The 23,508-nt window shown below is 43.8% G+C and overlaps 3 protein-coding genes across 3 annotated transcripts; all 3 read left to right on the forward strand.

The window, feature by feature from the left end:
- The first annotated feature begins 5,504 nt into the window (after positions 1-5,504).
- LOC140537931 (receptor-transporting protein 3-like) lies at positions 5,505-8,853 on the forward strand. The gene is made up of 2 exons (XM_072660253.1): positions 5,505-5,647; positions 6,980-8,853. Exons 1-2 carry the CDS (start codon positions 5,505-5,507, stop codon positions 7,326-7,328), a joined length of 492 nt encoding a protein of 163 aa, XP_072516354.1. The 3' UTR covers positions 7,329-8,853.
- A 2,106-nt stretch (positions 8,854-10,959) lies between these two features.
- Positions 10,960-16,367, forward strand: LOC140538044 (receptor-transporting protein 3-like). Its single transcript, XM_072660440.1, has 2 exons — positions 10,960-11,213; positions 14,929-16,367. Exons 1-2 carry the CDS (start codon positions 11,071-11,073, stop codon positions 15,278-15,280), a joined length of 495 nt encoding a protein of 164 aa, XP_072516541.1. The 5' UTR covers positions 10,960-11,070; the 3' UTR covers positions 15,281-16,367.
- A 2,137-nt stretch (positions 16,368-18,504) lies between these two features.
- LOC140538513 (5-hydroxytryptamine receptor 3C) lies at positions 18,505-22,744 on the forward strand. Its single transcript, XM_072661108.1, has 7 exons — positions 18,505-18,565; positions 18,750-19,044; positions 20,382-20,551; positions 20,659-20,789; positions 21,627-21,837; positions 22,607-22,690; positions 22,722-22,744. The coding sequence occupies exons 1-7, from the start codon at positions 18,505-18,507 to the stop codon at positions 22,742-22,744; spliced, it is 975 nt and encodes a 324-aa protein (XP_072517209.1).
- Positions 22,745-23,508: the final 764 nt, after the last annotated feature.

The following is a 23,508-nucleotide window of genomic DNA, read 5'->3' on the forward strand; positions in this document are numbered from 1 at the left end:
CTACAACCTTCTTCTGAAGGCCTTTGAATAGAGTGGGTCTAAACTGCTATAGACTGAATAAACGGGCTAAACTGCTATAGACTGAATAGGCCAGGGCTAAACTGATATAGGCTGAATAGACCAGGGCTAAACTGATATAGGCTGAATATAGTGGGTCTAAACTGCTATAGGCTGAATAGACCGGGGCTAAACTGTAGTAGATGGAATAGGTTGGGTCTAAACTGCTATAGACTGAATAGACCGGGGCTAAACTGCTATAGACTGAATAGACCAGGGCTAAACTGTAGTAGATGGAATAGGTTGGGACTAAACTGCTATAGACTGAATAGACAGGGGCTAAACTACAGTACTCTGAATAGAGTGGGGCTAAACTGCAATAGGCTGATTAGACTTAGCCTAAAATGCTATAGACTGAATAGACCAGGGCTAAACTGCTTTAGGCTAAATACACTGGGCTAAACTGTGATAGACTGGGGCTAAACTGCTATAGGCTAAATAGGCCCTGGGCTTAACTGCTATAGACTGGGGCTAAACGGCTATAGGCTGAATACACTGGGGCTAAACTGCTTAAGACTAAATAGACTGGGGCTAAACTGCTTAAGACTAAATAGACTGGGGCTAAACTGCTTAAGACTAAATAGACTGGGGCTAAACTGCTTTAGACTAAATAGACTGTGGCTAAACTGCTACAGGCTGAATATACCAGGGCTAAACTGCAATAGACTGAATAGACTGGGGCTGAACTGCTATAGGCTGAATATACCAGGGCTAAACTGCTATAGGCTAGTGGTTTATTATGGTAACTCGTTCGTCTGCTGGTGTATTTCCACTGGTAAAAGTGAGTTTATCACTGTACAGTTGTGGTCGGAAGTTTACATACGCTTAACACGGACGTAATTCTCATGACAGTACTGGGCTTACAGTTTCTTTGAACTGTATATGTGTGTGTGTGTGTGTTTGTGTGTGCGGAGAGAAAGAAGGCCCAGCCGCTGAGATATGATCCGAGAGATGAGCTGCAGCAGTAAGTGAGAGTCAGCTCGGTGAGCTTTATGCTTCTGAAGAAGGAGCTGAAAGGATGTGAGTTCAGGAGTGTGACATTTCAGTATCGCAGTGTCTAAACTGTAACACACACACACACACGCACACACACACATACAGACACCTTGCTTATGACGGATGCCTCAGCATTTCCACCGCCCACTCTGAGCAGAAGGAGCGCAGCTCATGAACCACCGTGCTCCCTCAACAAACACACACAATCTCACAGAGAACTTTTCCATTCGGCCCACAAGCTTGAACTGAGCAGTGTGTGTGTGTATGTGTGTGTTCAGGAAACCCATTTCCATTCAGCAAAGCACTGACACTCCGCTTGCGGTCACACACTCCCCCCGATTTCACATCAACAAGTAATCAAAGGACATCCATTTGCATAGTCAGCACAAACAGAGCCTTTTAGGAAGACTCTTTGCCACACACACACACACACACAAACACACACACACACACACACATACACACAATACTTACAATAATAGTTCATACAGGGCTGTATTAATCTAATGGACTTTAGAGGCTGCAACCCAGGGCAACTAGCCACCAGGAGGCGACATGAGAAACACTGTTAATGGTTCTAAAAGGAAATAAGCTTGTCCAGTTTTCTTTTCTTGTGTGCATTAAAGGTGCCAGTGCTGGAACCAGTACCGGAACCAGTACCAGCAACTCCTGTATTAAATTTGGGCTGTTTGATATTTGCTCTCTAGCACCTAAAGCAGTCATTGTCAATGAAATCATTACTGATAGCCACCTCATCACACTATGCCTCTGTGTACCTTGTGCTAAACCTAATGAATACATACAGTACCAGTCAAAAGTTTGGACACATCTGGTTGAGGGTGTGCTGATCATCATCATCTTAAAAACAGTTGATATTGGGACACAGGGGTAGACATCGTGGTTAGGATGTCATGGTTGGGGGTTTTAAGTAGGTCTAAATTGTCCGTTGAACTGAAAAGAGACTGTTTGGTCATATAGGCTATTTGGGCTAATAATTGGTCATTGCAGAGCTGTCAACCAAGACAGGCCCTCAATTTCCACAGCCTTCAGCTGCTCTGGGTAAATCTAATCCACTCCTGGTGCCTTTCCACTGTGGAGCTTTCCAACTACCAGTGACTTCCACCAGAGAGATGGATTCTGACTCCCGAGAAGCCTCCAGCCCTACCTCCAAGATAGGGGGCATATTCCTCGGGTTCAGGAGTACCTCAAAGTGCTCCTTCCAGTGCCCAACAATATGTTCAGTCCAGAGCTTTACTGTCATTGGATGTCTTTTCTAGCACCTCCTTGAGGCTGCCCGAAAGTCATTCTCCATGGCCTCTCCAAGTCCCTGCCACTGCCAAATCTGCCTGCCAGTACCCATCAGCAGAATAGGTTCAAAGTTCCAGAGCTTTTATTAAATATATTTTTACAATTTAAGTTGGATGGATTAATTGATTATTAATTGATGGATGGACACCATGTGGAGTAAGAATGTTATTGTTTGTATTTAGTATATTAAGTGTTTAATGTATATTAAGTATTTAAAAGTATTATAAATTATTTTTATGTTTCAGAATACTCAGACTGAGGTAAAACTCATGGTCAGGACAAGCACACAGGCAGGCAGGCATTTCATATGCAAATCAATTTTCCAAGTCACAAAACAAGCAGTGTGTCAAAAACTAAGAAAACCAAGAAGCATCACAAGTGCAAGTTAAGGTATTGTCACAGTGACTCTACCAAGAGTAGTCCAGGCAGAGGTGCTTTTGAGGGGTAGTAATCAGTCCCCTAATAAAAAACCCGTGCTAACAGGTGAGGGCGGAGCTTAGCCGTTGCTAATTAGAGCTCATAACTTGGGCCATGAGCTCCCCACTGAGGCCAGCGGAGGGAGACTTTACAGTTAGACACACTGGACTGCATCATATTAATCCAATTTTATCTCCATAAGTAAAAATATGTATAAGATTTATGTGCTTTTTTTATCAACAGCGCCCCCAAAGGCTCGCTCTATAGGGTCTCTATAGGGTCTTCAAGTAGGTTTAGTAGTGATTGGACAATATTACGTTTATCAAATGCCTGCTAATTAAATAAATAACAAGCATTTTTAAATCTAAAGGGTTTAATTTGATGTTTATAGCGTCATAGAGGACTTTTTATATTTTTGTATTTTTCTTTTTTTTTATTTATTTATTTGTTTATTTCTACATTTCTTTATTAAATTCATGTTTGGGTTCTCTGTAATCTCTCTCTTGCTCATGTTTGGGTTCTCTGTACTCTCTTGTACTCATAGTTGGGGTCTCTGTACTGTCTCTTACTCAGTTCCACCTGACTCAGTTCCACCTGACTCAGTTCCACCTGACTCAGTTCCACCTGACTCAGTTCCACCTGACAGAAAGAGGAGTTCCTTTAAACCTCCTGCAGGGGGAGCCAACTGCGTCTCAGCACTTTCAGTTCTGTTTCTAGTTTCAGCTCCTCCTCCTTTTTATAACTCCGGGACTCTCCCAGAGTCAGAAGCTTTAATCTTCCACTTGTTTGAAATTGATTATGCAAATACATTTGTGATTAATAAATGTAATATGTGTAAGAGTCTGTTTACAGCAGAATACAATAACACACACACACACACTGTCATGGGCTAGAGGGATATACAGCCACCCCAGCACTGAGCTGTGGAGCATGAGGAACTGTGTTCTCTGGAATAATGGTGCTTCATGAATTATTCATGAATTATTAATTAATTTTTGTTACTGAATATCCTGTATTTCCTTTTTTTCATACTATATTGATGCTCTGTTGTGGGCCAGAAGTGGATGGGTTCCTCTTTTGAGTCTTCCCAGCTACCGTCCATGTGGGCCTGTATGGGTAGCCCAACTGGGAACCGGGACGTTTTGTCCTCTGTGTCAATGTTGGCCCCACATATGGATGCCCACCAGGACTGGACCAGGAAAGGTTAATTTTGGGCCCCATCTAGGACCCATGTGAGATTAAGATGTACTCTCTCTTGCTCATGTTTGGGGTCTCTGTACTCTCTCTTATGCAGATTTGGGGTCTCTGTACTCTTTCTTGCTCATAGTTGGGATCTCTGGACTCTCTCTTACTCATAGTTGGGGTCTCTGTACTCTCTCTCTCTCTCTTGCTCATGTTTGGGGTCTCTGTACTCTCTCTTGCTCATGGTTGGGGTCTCTGTACTCTCTCTTGCTCATAGTTGGGGTCTCTGTACTCTCTCTTGCTCATGTTTGGGGTCTCTGTACTCTCTCTTGCTCATAGTTGGGGTCTCTGTACTCTCTCTTGCTCATAGTTGGGGTCTCTGTACTCTCTCTTGCTCATAGTTGGGGTCTCTGTACTCTCTCTTGCTCATGGTTGGGGTCTCTGTACTCTCTCTTGCTCATAGTTGGGGTCTCTGTACTCTCTCTTGCTCATAGTTGGGGTCTCTGTACTCTCTCTTGCTCATAGTTGGGGTCTCTGTACTCTCTCTTGCTCATGGTTGGGGTCTCTGTACTCTCTCTTGCTCATGGTTGGGATCTCTGTACTCTCTCTTGCTCATGGTTGGGGTCTCTGGACTCTCTCTTACTCAACTGGCTCCCAGTAAAAACGTCTGGACAAACCCATTCAGAGCCAACATGCCCACGAGCGTATTGGTGGGCTGGGTTTGTCCCTCTCAAGATTTCCTTCCTCTCATTTTGGGGGCACTTGGATCTTGCCGCCGTCGCTAACCTTTCACCTGAGGCTCACTTGAGGCTTGAACCTGGATCTCTGTAAAGCTGCTTTGTGATTTATCATCTGTTATTACTAGTGGTGTCAATCAATTCAAAAGTTTAATGGTGTTAATCACAACAATATCATATTATAATGATAATTTAAAATGTAAGTTAAAATGCTAGCTAGCACATCCTTGAATTTTTGGGCTAATAAACTGTCGCTCGAACACAGAAGCTTTAGTAGAGAAAATGCTTCAACAACTTTACGACATAAATGGAGGATCACTCATTAAGCTGGATTAATCTAAGAGCTAAGAGAGGAGCAGCAGGTGTGTGTGTGTGAGAGAGAGAGAGAGAGAGAGAGAGAGAGTTAGTTCTGATGATTAATTTGCATTAAAAACAAAGAATAACACGTTAAAGTTTGCAGATGAATCGTGCGCCTTAACGTGTTAGCATTGACAGCACTAGCTGTTAAAATGAATACATGAATAAACCCAAACTGCAACGCTGAGCGTCTACCTAAACAAAGAGTTTCACTGTTTTTTATTCAAACTAAACTGAACTCATATTTCTATTTGTATATTATTATTTAATTAAAGTGAAGTGAAGCAGGTACGGAGATCAGATGAGCAAGACCTTTTTAGGCCCCAGATCAGCTCCGGGGTTCCAGTGTGCGTTTGTTTCTGTGGAAAGCCTGAGTTTCAGTTTCGTTTCTGACTCCCAGTGCGGCTGTATAAATACAGCAGGAGCTGGAGGAGTGTGTGTAAGTGTGTTATGGCTGAACAGTGGAACAGAATTTTTGGGAACTGGGCCGGAGAGCTGGAGGGAGATGCATGGACACTGGAGCTGGACAACTCCATTAAGCCGGACCGACCTCAGCGGGGCTGGAACCAGTACATCCGAAATGCATTTGCAAGGTAAGATATATACACACACACACACACACACACACACACACACACAGAGCAGTTCCACCACAATAAAAAAGTTATTTAAGGGTTAAAAGTTCTTTCTTCAGGAAAAACAAACCGGTACAATTAAAAATGAGTAAAATATGTAAATCTGTGATGGTGAACATATCTTATATGTAAGATATATACCTCTTATACAGTATTATTTATTATATTATTATTAATATTTAATACAGTGGTTCTGTGAAGCACCCAAAAGGGTTCTGCTCTTTGTGACAAGCCAATGAACATTTTTGGTACTATATGGAACCTTCTTTGCAAAGACTGTAAGTAATGTCAGCTCAGCTATGAGCTGAGTCAGTACTGGGAGTTGGCCTGTTGTCTTGCATATGTGGTTTCTGACACTGTATGACTCACTGCTATCCATAAACATGGACGAAAGCAGGGAGCACAGTCAGGCAGGCTCAGTCAAGCAGACACTGCTCTACATATGTATATATAGTGTAAAGATGGAAAATCCAGGTCCAGAACGTAAAAATCCATTTCCAGAATTATGTCCCGGCTGCTCGGGCAGCTCTGCTGCAGCTAAGCTAAGAACTCGGGCCCATTATAGCAGCTCCACTTATACCCTATAGGAGCAGACTGTAGTTCTGTAATTCCAGACTGTAGTCCATGATTTGTGTCTCTGCATACTTTGTTAGCCTCCTTTCTCCCCGGTCATTCAATGCTCAGGACCCCACAGGACTGACGACCACAGAGCAGGTGGGTAGTATTTGGGAGGGGGGGGGGTCATCGTCAGCACTGCAGTGACTCCATTGACTGACAGTGACATCTGTAGCTTTTTGCATTGGTTATCTAGATAGACCTTCTTCAGTGGTCACAGAACGCTGCCCACAGAACACTGCCCACAGGACGCTGCCCACGGGACGCTGCCCACGGGACGCTGACGGCTGGATATTTCTGATTGGTGGACTATTCTCAGTCCAGAAGTGGCGCTGAGGTGTTTACAAAATCCAGCAGCACGGCTGTGTCTGATCCACTCATACCAGCTCAACACACACTATTAACACACTCGCTCAAATACTACCTGCTCTGTAGCGGTCAGTCCTGTGGGGTCCTGAGCATTGAGGAACATGGGGCTCACAAAGTATGCAGAGAAACGGATGGACTACAGTCTGTAACTATAGAACTACAAAGTGCTCTTATATGAGAAGTGGATCAGATATAATGGGCCAAGCTGGTATGAGTGTTAACCTGTGTGGAATGACAGAGTTTGAAAAACTAGTGTGCTGTTTATCTGAGCTGCTCTTTTATTGTGAGCTCCACCTCTATCCACAGGTTCCGCTGCTCTCTGTGCCGGAACTCGTGGCCCTCCAAGCGAGTCCAGGTGGTCTTCCACTTCTCCTTCAACTCAACACAGCATCGCGGCACGGTTAAAGTAAGGCAATTTAAGCAGAAGTGTCGACGATGCTCAAAGGCACAGATGGAGGAACCCAGCTTCTCCTCAGAGAACATCGACGTGATGGTGGAGAAGCTCATGGAAAAGATCCGGATCCGGTGCTACGGAGAGAAACCACCAGAGGTCAACCGAAACCTTCATGTTAACGGCAAAGTCGAAGGGCCACATGAGAGACTACACTGTGAGGCCTGTCTGATGGGCATCTGCAAGAATGAAAAGAACATCTAAACACCAGTGGAGAACCCTCGGGACCTTTTAAGTGCTCAGTGAAGGCCTAATGATTTCTATAATTTAAAAAAACATTTATTGTGCAGAAGGATGCGTGTTTTTAAACTCTGAGCTCTAGTTTTATTTCCTTGCAGTGGTGGCTCAGCGGTTAGAGCACCGGGATATCGATAACAGGGTTGTGGGTTCGATTCCCGGGCTCGGCAAGCTGCCACTGTTGGGCCCTTGAGCAAGGCCCTTTACCCTCTCTGCTCCCCGGGCGCTGGAGTTGGCTGCCCACCGCTCTGGGTGTGTGTGTGTACTCACTGCCCCTAACACGTGTGTGTGTGTGAGTGTGTGTTCACTACCAGATGGGTTAAATGCGGAGGACACATTTCGCTGTACAGTCCACACTGTACAGTGACGAATACGTGCACCTTTATCCTTTTATCCTTTTATTTTTGGTGGCAAAAAAGGGTTAAGGTTTGTGAAACACTACATAGAAAATCGTCCAATCAGGATTGTTTCCTCTATGGTATCTGGGTAGATACACTTAAAAAAGCTCTCCCATTGCTTGAAAATGCACTGGTAGAACTGAAGGCCCAAAACATATCAACACATATCATATTTGTCTCAAGTATGGAGACGCCCGATGAGGCACACCTTGGGTCGTTCAAGACAACACTAAAATCCAGAAGACGAGCCAAAGGACTCTATAGAGGTGAAAGCTTCTGGCGTAGCATAAAGCCTACATACATGTTATGAACATGTAGCTGCTCATTTTTAAACTAAAAATTCTTTAATTATAAGGGGGTTATAAGCACGTTATAAACCAGTTGTCATCCTCTAATATTTGTGTCAGTGGTCACAGGCCGCTTTTTTGGAGGTGACGGCAGTGCGTAAATTGAGTAGCCACTCCCATCTCAGTCATTTATCCCGAGATTTCTTACGCTGTGTGAACCGGTCTTAAGTTTTACAGACACCCTGTGGTAAAATACCATAACTCCACCTCCCTGTATAAAACAAATCTTTGGGCTTTAGATCTGTAGATTCCGGGGGGCTGCAAGCAGTTGTATGGCGAGGGGTCGCGAGTTGAAATCCTGAGAGATCAGTATCATTTGTCATTAGCATCCAGAGTTCAAGAGATGGATAGATGGTGCTCTCTCTCTCCCCTCATCACTCTTAAGAGATGTTGGCCGGCACAGGCATCTGTTAGCTGATAGGACGGAGCTGGGGGCAGTTTCATAAGAGGCAGTGGCTGGCTTTCTCTTTCTGTGCTTCTGCTTCTTCTAAACTGTGAAGCTCAGTACCAACTTTAACACGCATCTAAAGCACGTCATGTTCATTTAGGTTTGAATTAAAGTTCAGTAAAGACGTCCCTATATTTTTCCACCTGATATAACCTGCCTCACACTGTTTGGACTATAGTAAGGCTAGGTACGAATGAGGAGAATTTGATGCAACTCGAAATATGTCTGAATTCTGAATTTTTATAGTTTTTATTGCTTTATGAAGAGTGAATAAAGATTCAGATTATCATTGAACCGAATCCCCAAAACTGAATGAACCAGCGTCCCTCTTTGTCCTCATTGTCTCTCTCCATTACATACCATCTCACTTTTTTCCACTGCCTCACTCGGTTTCCATCATCTGTTTGCTACCATCTCTTTCTACTCCCCAACTTTTAACTGTTTTCCACCACTTCACTCTTTTGCCCACTGTCTCACTTCATTTTATACAATCTCACTCTGTTCTCCACTGTCTCACTCTGTTCCCCACTATCTCACTCTTTACTCCACTATCTCACTCTTTTCCCCACTATTTCACTTTGTTCCTCACTGTCTTATTCTGCCCCCCACAAGCTCACTCTGTTCCCTACTTTCTTAATCTATTCCCCACTATCTCACTCTGTTCCTGACTGTCTTACTCTGTTCTCCACTGTTTTAATCATTTCCCCACTATCTCACTCTGTTCTACACTGTCTCACTCTGTCCCCCACTGTCTCACTCTGTCCCCCACTGCCTCACTCTGTTCTCACTGTCCTATTCTGTTCCCCACTATCTCACTCTGTTCTCCACTATCTCACTCTGTTCTTCACTATCTCACTCTATTCCTCACTGTCTTACTCTGTTCCCCACTATCTCACTCTGTTCCTCACTGTCTTACTCTGTTACCCACTGCCTCATTCCATTTTATACCATCTCACTCTGTTCCCCATTGTCTCACTCTGTTCTCACTGTCCTATTCTGTTTCCCACTGTCTTAATCAGTTCCCCACTATCTCACTCTGTTCCCCACTGTCTCACTCTGTTCCCCGATATCTCCCTCTGTTCCTCACTGTCTCATTTTGTTCCCCACTGCCCTCTAGTGGATAAAGCATAAAGGGAGTACGCGGGCAGTGATGGTTACAATGTTTGACATGGTCATATTAATTTTCACAAGTAAAGGGTGTATAAATGAGCCCTTCTCTGTTCCCTACACATTTCACTGTTCTCCACCATCTCACTCTGTTCTCAAACAGTTCACTCTGATCCCCACCATCTCACTCACTCCCCTACCATCTCACTCTGGCTGTGTTTGACTCAGTACAAAATGTGTGATGACATGATTTACATTTGTTACACCTCATTTGTGAGTCAAACTGGTGACAGTGGTTTCCCCTCTGATCTCACTTAAGAAACACAGCAGATAAATAACAGCTCAGACACCCAGCTAATAATCAATAATCAATAATACACCAACCTCATTTCACCTCCAGAGGTCAACTAAACTACACCATTTGGCAAAGAGCTGAAGTACAGTATTAAAAGTAGAAGATCATTGAGGAACTTTTGGAGGTTCTTCAGTTTAAAACTGTGGAGGAATCTTTTAAGGTGCTTTGAACCTTTTTCTTTTAAGAACCTTTTCTAGAAGGTTCTTCCACAGTTTGTTTAATTGAATATCCTCCAACAGATCTTCAGGTTCCTCTTCGGACAGAGCCTTTCTACATTCTGAAAAGCAGAATCCAGAGCTTGTCTAAAAAATGGCTCTGCACTGCTCTCCCTAAACTGTCTGGGGCGTTTGCTCTTCCTGATGTACGGTGGACATCATTGGGGTGGCATAGAGATTTTAGCCCTCATTAGGTGGACCACCGCTTGTCCTGCCCGGCGTCTCTGAACTGAAAACTACAACACAGCCATAAACATTCATGAAACGTTTTACAATAGAAACCCAGCTAGCATCCCACATTGTGATAAATCAGTAAACAAGGAAACTGGACTACATGACATTGTACATGCTTAACAATACCAGCGTAACCTGTTTCTGCTGTCCTGCCTGTGTGTACATTTACACATTAGCATGGCTAGCCCAAAAAATTATGATCATATCATTTCACATATACAAGTAAGCGAACTTGTCTAGGTTCTCCATAGACCAGCGTCGACCACAGGATACCTCCATAATGGCGCTCCTCTTACACTGCGCTTCTTCATTTTTCTTTTACGTCATCAGTCAAAGACAGAATCGAACTGAATTAAACTGAATTAGCTTGAATTAAAGTGATTTAAAAGTGCAGCAGATGAACAGTTAACATAAGCTAGAAGAGAAGCTGCTGAGAAGCGGATGTTTCACAGGCCTCAGATCAGCTCCAGGGCTCCAGAGTGAGTCTGTTTGGGCAGAAAGCCTGAGTTTCGGTTTTGTTTCTGACTCCCAGCCGGGCTGAATAAATACATACAGCAGGTCTTCAGTGAGGGAGCCAGAGGAGGGTGTGTGACTGTGTGTGTGCCATGGCTGAACAGTGGAACAGCATTTTTCAGAAACGGGCTACAGAGCTAGATGGAGATGAGTGGACACTGGAGCTGGATGACTCAATCGTGCCGGGTCAAAATCAGCAAGACTGGAACCAGTACATCAGAAATGCATTCGCAGAGTAAGATACACACACACACACACACACACACACAAACACACACACACAGATATACACAGAACAGACTGGTTGACTTACACATATGTAAATATAGTTCTTATTGATGAATATATAAAATATTGGCTTTGATCCAATGCCTTTTTGGCATCATGGTCCAACACTGCTAAATACAAAGCTAGATACACACACCTACAGCTAAACACACACCGTTATTTAGCTCTTAAATTTAATGTAGGTACAAAATTGTGGTGGATTTTAATGCAACTCAAACAAAATATGTCTGAATACTTAATTTCTATAAATCTGTTATTGCTATAAATCCAAAGAGTGAATGCAGAGTCTGATGGACTAAAACTGAATGAATCTGTGTGTGTGTGTGTGCATGTGTGTTTGTATGTATGTGTGTGTGTGTGGAATCATGTTGGTATTTAGTTTTAGTAAGTGTAGCAGTGCTGTTCTTACTTCAGTTCTGGTTGGAAAGCAAAACTCTTGAAATGCCCAAACAAAAATGGTCCAATCAGGACTGGTTTCCCTCTGGTGTCTAGGCAGATACAGCCAAGCGAGCTCTGTTCCCTACCGTTTCACTTAGCTGCCCACTGTCTAGCTTCATTACACACCGTTCCCCACTGTTTCAGTTCAGTTCAAGCATCCAGGCTTTTTTCCGTCCCGGCACCAAAGGGGTGGAACCAACTTCCCCTGGGTGTCCGAACAGCAAACCCAGACTGAAGACAAGTCTGGGTTTGTGGGCAAAGTGCAGTGCAGAGTACTGTGGTCTCCTCTAAGCTTAGAGGGATCTTTGGGTCCTAGCTGATACAAATGAGCAAAGGGTATTTTCTGAGCAAACAGTCGCTCCAGATAAGAGCATCTGGCAAAATTCCTTAAATGTAAATTTCCCACTGTCTCACTCTGCTTCCTACTGTCACTGTTTCCCACTGTCTCACTCTGCTTCCCACTGTCACTGTTTCCCACTGTCTCACTTTGCTTCCCACTGTCACTGTTTCCCACTGTCTCACTCTGCTTCCTACTGTCTCTGTTTCCCACTGTCTCACTCTGCTTCCTACTGTCTCTGTTTCCCACTGTCTCACTCTGCTTCCTACTGTCTCTGTTTCCCACTGTCTCACTCTGCTTCCTACTGTCTCTGTTTCTCACTGTCTCACCCTGCTTCCCACTGTCTCTGTTTCCCACTGTCTCACTCTGCTTCCTACTGTCTCTGTTTCCCACTGTCTCACTCTGCTTCCTACTGTCTCTGTTTCTCACTGTCTCACCCTGCTTCCCACTGTCTCTGTTTCCCACTGTCTCACTCTGCTTCCTACTGTCTCTGTTTCCCACTGTCTCACTCTGCTTCCTACTGTCTCTGTTTCCCACTGTCTCACTCTGCTTCCTACTGTCTCTGTTTCTCACTGTCTCACCCTGCTTCCCACTGTCTCTGTTTCCCACTGTCTCACTCTGCTTCCTACTGTCTCTGTTTCCCACTGTCTCACTCTGCTTCCCACTGTCACTGTTTCCCACTGTCTCACTCTGCTTCCCACTGTCTCTGTTTCTCACTGTCTCACTCTGCTTCCTACTGTCTCTGTTTCCCACTGTCTCACTCTGCTTCCTACTGTCTCTGTTTCCCACTGTCTCACTCTGCTTCCTACTGTCTCTGTTTCCCACTGTCTCACTCTGCTTCCCACTGTCACTGTTTCCCACTGTCTCACTCTGCTTCCTACTATCTCTGTTTCTCACTGTCTCACTCTGCTTCCCACTGTCTCTGTTTCCCACTGTCTCACTCTGCTTCCACTGTTTCTGTTTCTCACGGTCTCACTCTACTTCCTACTGTCTCTGTTTCTCACTGTCTCACTCTGCTTCCCATTGTCACTGTTTCCCACTGTCTCACTCTGCTTCCTACTGTCTCTGTTTCCCACTGTCTCACTCTGCTTCCTACTGTCTCTGTTTCCCACTGTCTCACTCTGCTTCCCACTGTCACTGTTTCCCACTGTCTCACTCTGCTTCCTACTGTCTCTGTTTCTCACTGTCTCACCCTGCTTCCCACTGTCTCTGTTTCCCACTGTCTCACTCTGCTTCCCATTGTCACTGTTTCTCACTGTCTCACTCTCTTTCCCACTGTCACTGTTTCCCACTGTCTCACTCTGCTTTCCACTGTCACTGTTTCTCACTGTCTCACTCTGCTTCCCACTGTCACTGTTTCTCACTGTCTCACTCTGCTTCCCACTGTCACTGTTTCTCACTGTCTCACTCTACTTCCCACTGTCTCTGTTTCTCACTGTCTCACTCTGCTTCCTACTGTCTCTGTTTCCCACTGTCTCACTCTGCTTCCCACTGTCTCTGTTTCTCACTGTCTCACTCTGCTTCCTACTGTCTCTGTTTCCCACTGTCTCACTCTGCTTCCTACTGTCTCTGTTTCCCACTGTCTCACTCTGCTTCCTACTGTCTCTGTTTCCCACTGTCTCACTCTGCTTCCTACTGTCTCTGTTTCCCACTGTCTCACTCTGCTTCCCACTGTCACTGTTTCCCACTGTCTCACTCTGCTTCCTACTATCTCTGTTTCTCACTGTCTCACTCTGCTTCCCACTGTCTCTGTTTCCCACTGTCTCACTCTGCTTCCACTGTTTCTGTTTCTCACGGTCTCACTCTACTTCCTACTGTCTCTGTTTCTCACTGTCTCACTCTGCTTCCCATTGTCACTGTTTCCCACTGTCTCACTCTGCTTCCCACTGTCACTGTTTCCCACTGTCTCACTCTGCTTCCTACTGTCTCTGTTTCTCACTGTCTCACCCTGCTTCCCACTGTCTCTGTTTCCCACTGTCTCACTCTGCTTCCCATTGTCACTGTTTCTCACTGTCTCACTCTCTTTCCCACTGTCACTGTTTCCCACTGTCTCACTCTGCTTTCCACTGTCACTGTTTCTCACTGTCTCACTCTGCTTCCCACTGTCACTGTTTCTCACTGTCTCACTCTGCTTCCCACTGTCACTGTTTCTCACTGTCTCACTCTACTTCCCACTGTCTCTGTTTCTCACTGTCTCACTCTGCTTCCTACTGTCTCTGTTTCCCACTGTCTCTGCCCGTTTCTAAACGAACTCTGGTGTGGTCTGTTTGAAAGATGAACAGAAAACCAAAAGCATCTGAACGAACCAAACGCAGAGTTGCACATGGGCACAGGTTCACGGCTGCTCAGAGCCAGCCCAAGGCATACTCAAATTACACAGCCGCTTTGGGCCCCAGTACTACCAGGGGGCCCCAAGAGCACCAAGACATCGTGTTAAAAAATATATACTTTAAAAATACCACTGAATAATAAGACAAAGTGGTATTACACAGCCCAGGGAATGATGAAGCATCTGGTGCTGAGGTGGTGGTATGGGGGGCCCCAAATGAAAATCTGCTTGGGCCGGCCCTGTGGCTGCTTGTGAGGTAGGTAAGTAAGACGTTGGGGTGGATGTTTTTCAATTTAGCTCCTTCAACCACAGACGCAGGTCCTCTTCTTTGGAACTGTGCTCATAATACTGCTGTTGTTCAAGCTAAATTCTCATACAAAATAAACAAAGATGGCCACCCCCCCCACACACACACACATACAACACCACCACCATAAACTGTGGTATGAGTGTAATGACAGCGCTATGAGCAGAATAAGGAAGCCTCGTATTTAATGCATGAACATGAAAAACCTGCATGATGTGAGTGTTAAATGTGAGCTCCACCTCCACCCACAGGTTCTCCTGCTCTTTGTGCTCCCGCTGGTGGCCCTCCAAGCAAGTCAAGGTGGTCTTCCACTTCTCCCTCGACCCAGCACTCCATCGTGGAACGGTCAAAGTAAAGTGTTTTAAGCAGAAGTGTCGGGAATGCTTTGATGCAGAGATGGAGGAACCCTGCTTCTCTTCAGAGAACATCGATGTGATGGTGGAGAAGCTGATGGAGAAGATCCGGATCCGGTGCTATGGGGCGGAACCTCCAGAGTCCAACAGAAACCTTTTCTTTGATGACGAAATCAAAGGACCACATGAGAGTGACCACTGTGAGGCTTGTCTGAGGGGCTTTTGCCAAGAGAATGATCAAATCTTTTAGGTGCTCACTGAAAGCCTAGGAATCTAAAAAATCCTATCTCTAATTTTAGTTCAGCAGTAGCGTCTGTTTAATCTCTGCTCTGCTTTCTGCTCGTTTTAATGGTAACAAAAGGGTTAAATGTGTGAACCTCTGAATTGACCATTGTTTTCTCAGTGTTTTCTGGATAGATACAGCCAAAAGAGCGCTCCCATCCCTCTAAGTATGGAAATTAAGATGTAAATTAAAACAATGTAGCCGTCACTGCCCACATACTTCTATGCATCCCTTCCCTTGGCATGGTTGTTAAGTCATACATCCACTGGAGGCAAGTGTTTCTGACAACAACAAACATGGCTGCGGTGGAGAAAGCCCACCGATATAGGTCCATTCCGTCCGTATCCGCTAGCCTTCAAAAACATGCACAAATATGGATGAAATGAAATCTAAATTTCCTATCGCTATGTAATATTGAGCATAAATAAGCCATAAGAGGTCAAATTCACCAAAATATAGAATTACGAATCCACCCATCACGTTTTCAGTGGGGTGGGCCTTCAGTTAAAAATGTAACTCTAGTCCTTCTGGAGGTTCTAGATAGGCTGAGAGTGTGAGTGCTAGTGTGGGCAGGTCAGTTGTTAGAAATGAAAAGCATTGTTGGCATTGAGGTTCTGTGCCACACTCTTTACTCTTTACACTATGTACATGCTAATATTAATACTATGTGATGTAACAAGCTACAGATTAAACAAGTAAAACGACTTTTTTTTACAAGCCTGAGATGTTTGTTAAATCGTAAGCATCCAAAATATGTACCAGTGCAGAGCCGTTAGCTTTGTGCCCCCATTCTGCTACTATCCCACAGGAGCTCTAGCAGACATTAACATTACTGTACAGATGGGTGTTTTTCCTCATTTTTCAACCAGTTTTTCACCCCTTTTGACATCTGTGGCCTAAACTGAAGCTCTAGCTTGAATGACCATTTTGGTGCTAAATACACACCAAAACACACACAGTTAGCCAGCTAACACGATACGTCCTCTATTGTCCTCTATCAATGAATACTGAATTTCTGTAAATCTGAGTCAATAAAGATTCTGATTATTATCAACCAATGTGTGTGTGTGTGTGTGTGTGTGTAATTATGTTTGAATTTTCTCTTCTTACTTCACTATTAAATAAACCGACTCTGTGTGTCACACCACAAAAGTCCATATGGTCTTGAGAATTTCCCCACTGTGGGACTAATAAAGGACTATCTTATCTTATTGGGACATTCATTGTTTCTTCCGTAATCAAGGCCATTAAAAATAGTTTATGCTGCTTCTGTTGGAGTTACTGTCTCTACTGTCCAGGGAAGTAGGCTTTCTAATAGATTTTGGAGGATCACCGTCCCCGTTCATCCCAGACTCCACAACTTATCCCAAAAGCACTGGATGTTGGAGTTCCACTGTGTACTCAGGCAGAGAGTGAACCCGGCCTAGCCTTCCCTGCTCCCTATCTTGTACTGTTGTGCTGGTAATATAACCCCAGAGCCTGGGAGTGTACATGTGGCAGGACAAGGTTTATAGTATGTAGGTCTTGCTGACATTTCTTATGAATAGTAATAATAATAATAATAATAATACATTTATGCTCAAACATCCATTCAATCACTTTTGGGGCACTACTGGATCATTACACCCCAGGCAGTCTGTGTTTATCTCAGTACAGCTCAACCATTTCTGATTCACCATAAGAGATTTTCAAAGAACCACTCACACACACATACACACACAATGCAAATACACAGTACAAAATGTGTGATGACATGATTTACATTTGTTACACCTCATTTGTGAGTCAAACTGGTGACAGTGGTTTTCCCTCTGATCTCACTTAAGAAACACAGCAGATAAATAACAGCTCACACACTCAGCTAATAATCAATAATCAATAAAACACCAACCTCATTTCACCTCCTTTTACTCCACAAAGTCCAGCTGGGTTGAGTCAAGATAAGAAAAAAGGTTGCCAGGTCCTGGAATATGTACCAAAAGACTGCGATGCTTCATCCGTTCCACTTTAAATCTTTTCACTGTAATTTCCCTCCTGGGATCAATAAAGTATTTCAGATTCAGATTCAGATTCTGATTTAGTAAGGCTAAAATGTCTCTGATACAGAGTGTGAAAGAGGGGGGATTTAGATTTTTTAATTATTCAATTTTTTTCAGTTATTCAGTATCAGCTTTCTTAACTATAGAGTATGCTGTAGAGTTCACTGCTGTTCAGAGATTAGAGAAACTGAAAAATGATTCTTCACTGCATCAACTGCCCCGACACCAGCATACCCTAAATATTCCCTCTCTCTCTTTTCCTCTATCACATGCTTTTCTATCTCTCTTCCTCTCTATTTCTCGCTCCCACTCCTTTTCTCTCTCTCACTCTCCTTTTCTCTCTCTCACTCTCATTTTCTCTCTCACTCTCCTTTTCTCTCTCTCTCGTTTTCTCTCTCTCACTCTCCTTTTCTCTCTCTCTCTCCTTTTCTCTCTCTCTCCTTTTCTCTCTTTCTCTCCTTTTCTTTCTCTCCTTTTCTTTCTCTCCTTTTCTCTCTCTCTCTCTCTCTCTCTCTCTCTCTCTCGTTTTCTCTCTCACACTCTCCTTTTCTCTCTCTCTCCTTTTCTCTCTCTCACTCTCCTTTTCTCTCTCTCTCTCTCCTTTTCTCTCTCTCACTCTCCTTTTCTCTCTCTCACTCTCCTTTTCTCTCGCTCACTCTCCTTTTCTATCTCACTCCATTTTCTCCCTCTCATTCTCTCTCTCCCATGTTCTAGGCATCAAATTGAAGGCCAGTCCACTAACCAGTCCACTGACCAGGCCATGTACAGGCTCACTAACCAGCCCACTGACCAGCCTGCTGAGTGGACCACTGACCAGCTCTCTGACCATGCTGACTGGCCCACTGACCAGAATGTCTGCTGTGAGGAACCACACACTTCACACTTTGCATCTGTTGTGTTTTGCATTGGTGGAATGCTGGATTCACTGAAAGCTACAGCTGCAGTTGGCTCGTTCCAGCAGCCCAAATAAAACCCTCACACTTTGTTTATGCAAATCAGCTGCGAATTTAAGTTACAAATGTCCGGAAAAGAGCGGCTCAGGCTCTGACTTATTTACTCTGATTTATTCCCAGAAGAACGTCTCCTCTGAGGACATGGCTGCAGTGAACACACCTCAGGTAAATCCTGTGTGTTTTGTGTGTTGCTGGCCTGATGGGTTCTGCGATTAGTGAGGTGTGTTTCAGTAAACTCTCAGGTTTACTGGTGTTTGCAGGTTAAACACTTGAGTTTCCAGTTCATCACCAGCTGCATCATCCTGCCCTGTAAGAGCCGCACACACTGACGTACACACAATACAATTAGAACATCTGAGAACATGCTCTGCTGAGTCATTTTTTCCAAGCAGTAGCAGTTTGCACTCATTGGGTTGAGTTTACTGTGCCCCCCTCCCCCTCCAGTGCTGACCCTCGGGCCTGCGGAGTGTGTGAACTGCTCGGAGCCCACCGCCATCGCCCTGCTGACCGCTCTGAGAGAGAGTGTGTTCGGCAGAACTGAGATCCGTCCTGTTATCAGCCTGCAGACGCCCACTGTCATCTCCCTCGACTTTTACATCTACGGCATTTTAGGAGTGGTCAGTAATTTTCTGCTCTGCTCTCTGGCCACACTGACCCTTCCTCTGATTATACAAATCTCACATTTCTCCTTCAGCATGAAAAAGGACAAGTTTTGGAGATGTTCATCTGGCTCTACCTGGTAAGGAGTTTAATATTAATGTTAATAGAATGGGGGCATTAGTGGCAGCTTAGTACTTAGAGCACTGGGTTTACTAAGCTTTTATGGTTGGCAAGGCCCTTAGCGATGCTGCCCACTGCTCCAGGCATGTGTGCTTACTGTATCACTGGGTGTTCATTAGTTCTCGCTAGTGTGTATGTGTGCGTTCACTGCAAGGATGGGTTAAGGGCAGAGGCCAAATTCCATTCAACACAAATGGTGAAATGATGATGGATATGGTTTGGAAGCTGCAGACAGCAGCTTGTGGTGTACTGTAGTAAATCATGTGGACGTTTCAGTTGATTATCTGATATATTAACTACTACAACGTGACATACTGTTTATTAAATAGGGTTTTTTAATTATTTATCTTATATATAATAATTTTTTTAAATAAATAATTTAATTATTTATCTTGTGTGTGTGTGTGTGTAGTATTGGAATATTGAGGGTCTGAGTTGGGACCCTTCTGAGTGCGGGACGGAGCGGATCTCGCTGCCCAGAAATACACTCTGGATGCCCGACATCGTTATTAATGAATTGTAAGTTTTAGACCACCTTTATTCAAGCAGTTTCTTTAAAAGCTAAAAGCGAGAAGCTCTTGAAAAGGCCTGAAAGCGACAAAGACGTCCTTCCCTGAAAGCTCAGAATGTCAATACAGTGTCAGTTACTTTATAAAACATCTAATATCATCCAGCAATTACAGATATTTAAAATTTGACAAAATTTAAAGCTACATTATGTAGTAATATCACCTTAAAATTGCAATTTCAGAATCATGTTGATGCTCCACGGACTGTAGTTTGGAGAATGGCATCTCTGTCATTGTCATTCCTGCATGTCGTAACGCTGCTACTACACTATGGAACTTTGGTGGAGCTGTACGAGTTATGCTAAGTCATATTAGTGTAAAATGAGGTGAGGTGGAGAGAGCCAAGACATAAAGCAAAGCTCTCAATTTACAAGTTGATCTATGACCCCACCCTCACCAGTGGTCAGAACGAGAACGATATTGCGGATATAAATGGTCAGAAAGTCTGATGACTGTGCTCACTCTTCGTGATAGAATGAGGAGCTCTGATATCTGGGAGAGGTTCGGAGTAGAGGCGCACTGAGGCGAGCCAAATGAGGTGGTTCTACTTTTGGTGCTTCAGCTTTTTGGCATGACACCGTGCATCCTTGTTAATCTAAGAAAGCTTTTGTGTGCTGCTCTGCTATAATGGCAATAATTAATATCCGCTAATCTGTCTATCTGCTTGTCTGTTTGTCCTCTTCTCTGTCCACATGTCTGTAACGTGCTGTTCTCTGTGATTTCACAGCATGGATGAAAATAAGGTTCCAGCAACGTATTACCTGTTTGTTGACCACAAAGGCCGCGTGGAGGACTCTCTGCCCGTCCATGTGGTCAGCTCTTGTAATCTGGACATTTACACCTTTCCCTTCGACATCCAGAACTGCTCTTACACCTTCAACTCCTACCTGCACCCCAGTGAGCTACACATAAACATACACACACAAAACAGACAGATACACCCTCTGTACCATCGAACACCCTTCACTGACTGCTGGCTGTTAATCACTGGGCTTTTTTGACAGTGTCTGATGTCCAGTTATCCTTTGCTGATGAAGTGAAGAACATATATGAGAACTCTTTGTCAACGATAGGAACGAACGGAGAATGGGAGCTGATTGGAATAATCCCTGAAAAGCCAGAGAGGGACACTAATGTTAGTCTTCAGGAGCATTGGGACAGCCTAGTCTTCCATGTTAGTGTACTTTTAAATCTTACACAGTACTGAGAAATGAAATTTAGTTAGTATACAGATGAGCATTTGTACCCTTCAAACGCTTTAAACACAGTATTAATCCTAATCCTAATCCAGTATGAATCTGCAGATGTGTAGTTTTACAGTCTGACAGTAGTAACTGTGGAGTGAATGGTCTTCTGTATACTGACCGAAACTCAGAAACGACTGCAGCCTGAGCTTTGGTAGATACTGAATAGGTGATAATAGATTTGGAATAATTCATAGTGGATACTAAATAATTCATAAAGTATGCCAAATTGTCCACAGTACATACTGAATAGATCACAGTAGATTCTGAATAATTCATAGTGGATACTAAATAAGTCATAGTGGATACTAATTAATTCATAGTGGATACTGTATAATTCATAATGTGTGCCAAAGTGTTTGCAGTGGATACTGAATAAGTCATAGTAGATTCTGAATAATTCATAGTGGACACTGTATAGTTTGTAGTGTATGCCTAATAATTCATAGCAGTTAGTGAATAATTCATAATGGATACTGTATAACTCAGGGTACACTGATTCATTTGCTGTGGAATAATTCATAGTGGTTGATGAATAAAGCATAGTAGAAAATGAAATAATTTCTAATAGATATTGAGAAATTCATAGTGGTTACTGAATTAGTCATAGCTGTAATAGCTGAGTAATTTCAATGTGGGTTTTGGATAATTCATGGTGTGCATGTGTAATGTGTGTGTGTGTGTGTGTGTGTGTGTGTGTGTGTAATGTGTGTGTGTGTGTTGGTCAGATAGTGCTGCGGCGGAAGGCAGCAGTGTACGTGGTTAATCTGCTGCTGCCCAGCTGTTTTCTCGTAGCTCTGGACGTCTTTAGCTTTCTGCTGCCCGCTCAGCACGTGGACCGTTCAGCCTTTAAGATGACCCTTATCTTGGGCTACACCGTCTTCTTGTTGCTGATGAATGACCTGCTGCCTGTCACAGGAAACAACATACCACTCATAAGTACACCGCACATCCCATGATGCACCACTGTCCTGTTTCTAACACATTTAAAGCTGTTTAAACTCTGACTGTTTATGAGTTTCATGTGTTTTTGTTTTCAGATGATCCAAAAGCTGTTTGTTGAGTCTGAAGCTCATAACAGAAATTAGCATATCTGTGAGCTAGAGCCCAGCTAGAGCCCAGGTCTTTAAATCTGGACCTTGAATCCAGTTTCCAGTCCTGCATTTTGTTCTCGCTGGACGTTAAAGGATCAGTTCATGTAATTGATTGGCCACGTAGTTTCACACCTACCAAGGATTACAAAGTCCAGGACTGGAAACTGGACTCAAAGTCCAGACTGGAAGACTTCTGGACCAGTGTGACATTTTTATGAATACCCACCCCACTGTAAATCAGATTGGTTGACTGCTTGATTATTATGGAGGTGGTTAGTCTGACATGTGAGGCCTTGAGTTCCACCAGTGAAGTCCTAACCAATGGGAGAGCTTGTCTAGCTGATTCTGCTCAGATACCTCAGATACCACTGAGAAAACAATCCTGATTGGATGGTTTTCCGCAAAGAATTTCATAGATTTAACCCTTTTGTTGCCACCAAAACTAAATATTGGATATTATCGAAATATTATCATATTATTTGCATATTTTGTGTTCAAAAACACCAACAACAGGACATGAAAATCACAGACAAAAAAATCACAAAAGAAATAAAAAGAAATAAATAGATATTTGTTGTTTGTTTGTTTGTGTACCCCCTTCTCTGTGTGTGTAGATGTGTTTTTCTCGGTGTGTCTGGCTCTGATGGTGGGCAGTCTTTTAGAGACTATTTTAATCACTAACCTGCTGTGCGCTTCTGGTGGTTACCCGCGGTTACCGCACTGGATCAGGCTGCTGCTGCTGCAATATCTAGCCCGGGTCGTCTTTCTGGAAAAAACAACAACTGAAGACTCGACCCCTGAAGGTAAAAATATGCCATAATTAAACTTTACATTCACTTTCAAAGATCACTTTATAACAAAGGCTGTGTCCCAATCCGCACATCCTCAAACGATATACTGTCCCACCAATCCCAGCAAAAATCCCAGCAGCAGAAGTGTACTCTTAACTGCAGTGAGTGAAGTGTAGAAGTGTGTGGTTTGGGACACAGTTGAACAAATCCAGGCGGTGGCACAGCGGCAAGGAGGTAGAGGTGGGCCGAGGAGGAGACCAGAGTGTGTTTAAGGGCATTTTCACGACTGCTTTTCAGACAGATTTGGATTGGCAAATATCCAACCCGTACATATGAACCTCACTACACTGGGAGGATGGAAACCAACACGCCTCCTCTAAAATAGTGCGGTGACGTGTCACCGGGCAACCAACACGCCCAGGGGAAAGCGCCTTGTATCCAGCTCTGATGCATCGGTCAGCAGACGCCAGTGTTGGCCAGCATTGAAAAATCTACCCACTCTAGAGAGAGCAAGGCAAGGCCATGTGCTCTCTCGGGGCCCAATGGCTGCCAATTTCTATGGGCATGACTGGGATTCAAACCCGCAATCCTCTGGTCATAGTAACAACACCTTATTCTGCTCGACCACTCAGGGCCCTTTACAGCCTTTTCTTTTTGTTGTTGTAGTAATTTGTGCAGAAGGTCGGTGGAGATGTAGCTGCTGTCCTCCAAAATAAATAAATAAA

The sequence above is a fragment of the Salminus brasiliensis genome, chromosome 17, assembly GCF_030463535.1.
Source record: "Salminus brasiliensis chromosome 17, fSalBra1.hap2, whole genome shotgun sequence".
Classification (NCBI taxonomy): Eukaryota; Metazoa; Chordata; class Actinopteri; order Characiformes; family Bryconidae; genus Salminus; species Salminus brasiliensis.

Bases quoted from the DNA above. Each gene is read 5' to 3' on its own strand.
- LOC140537931 (XM_072660253.1), top strand. From the start codon at position 5,505: ATGGCTGAACAGTGGAACAGAATTTTTGGGAACTGGGCCGGAGAGCTG. The intron at 5,648-6,979 runs GTAAGATATATA...CTCTATCCACAG, and splicing joins ATCCGAAATGCATTTGCAAG to GTTCCGCTGCTCTCTGTGCC.
- LOC140538044 (XM_072660440.1), top strand. From the start codon at position 11,071: ATGGCTGAACAGTGGAACAGCATTTTTCAGAAACGGGCTACAGAGCTA. The intron at 11,214-14,928 runs GTAAGATACACA...CTCCACCCACAG, and splicing joins ATCAGAAATGCATTCGCAGA to GTTCTCCTGCTCTTTGTGCT.
- LOC140538513 (XM_072661108.1), top strand. From the start codon at position 18,505: ATGGGTTCTGCGATTAGTGAGGTGTGTTTCAGTAAACTCTCAGGTTTA. The intron at 20,552-20,658 runs GTGAGCTACACA...CTTTTTTGACAG, and splicing joins CAACTCCTACCTGCACCCCA to TGTCTGATGTCCAGTTATCC. The intron at 22,691-22,721 runs GTGGTTACCCGC...GCACTGGATCAG, and splicing joins TAACCTGCTGTGCGCTTCTG to GCTGCTGCTGCTGCAATATC.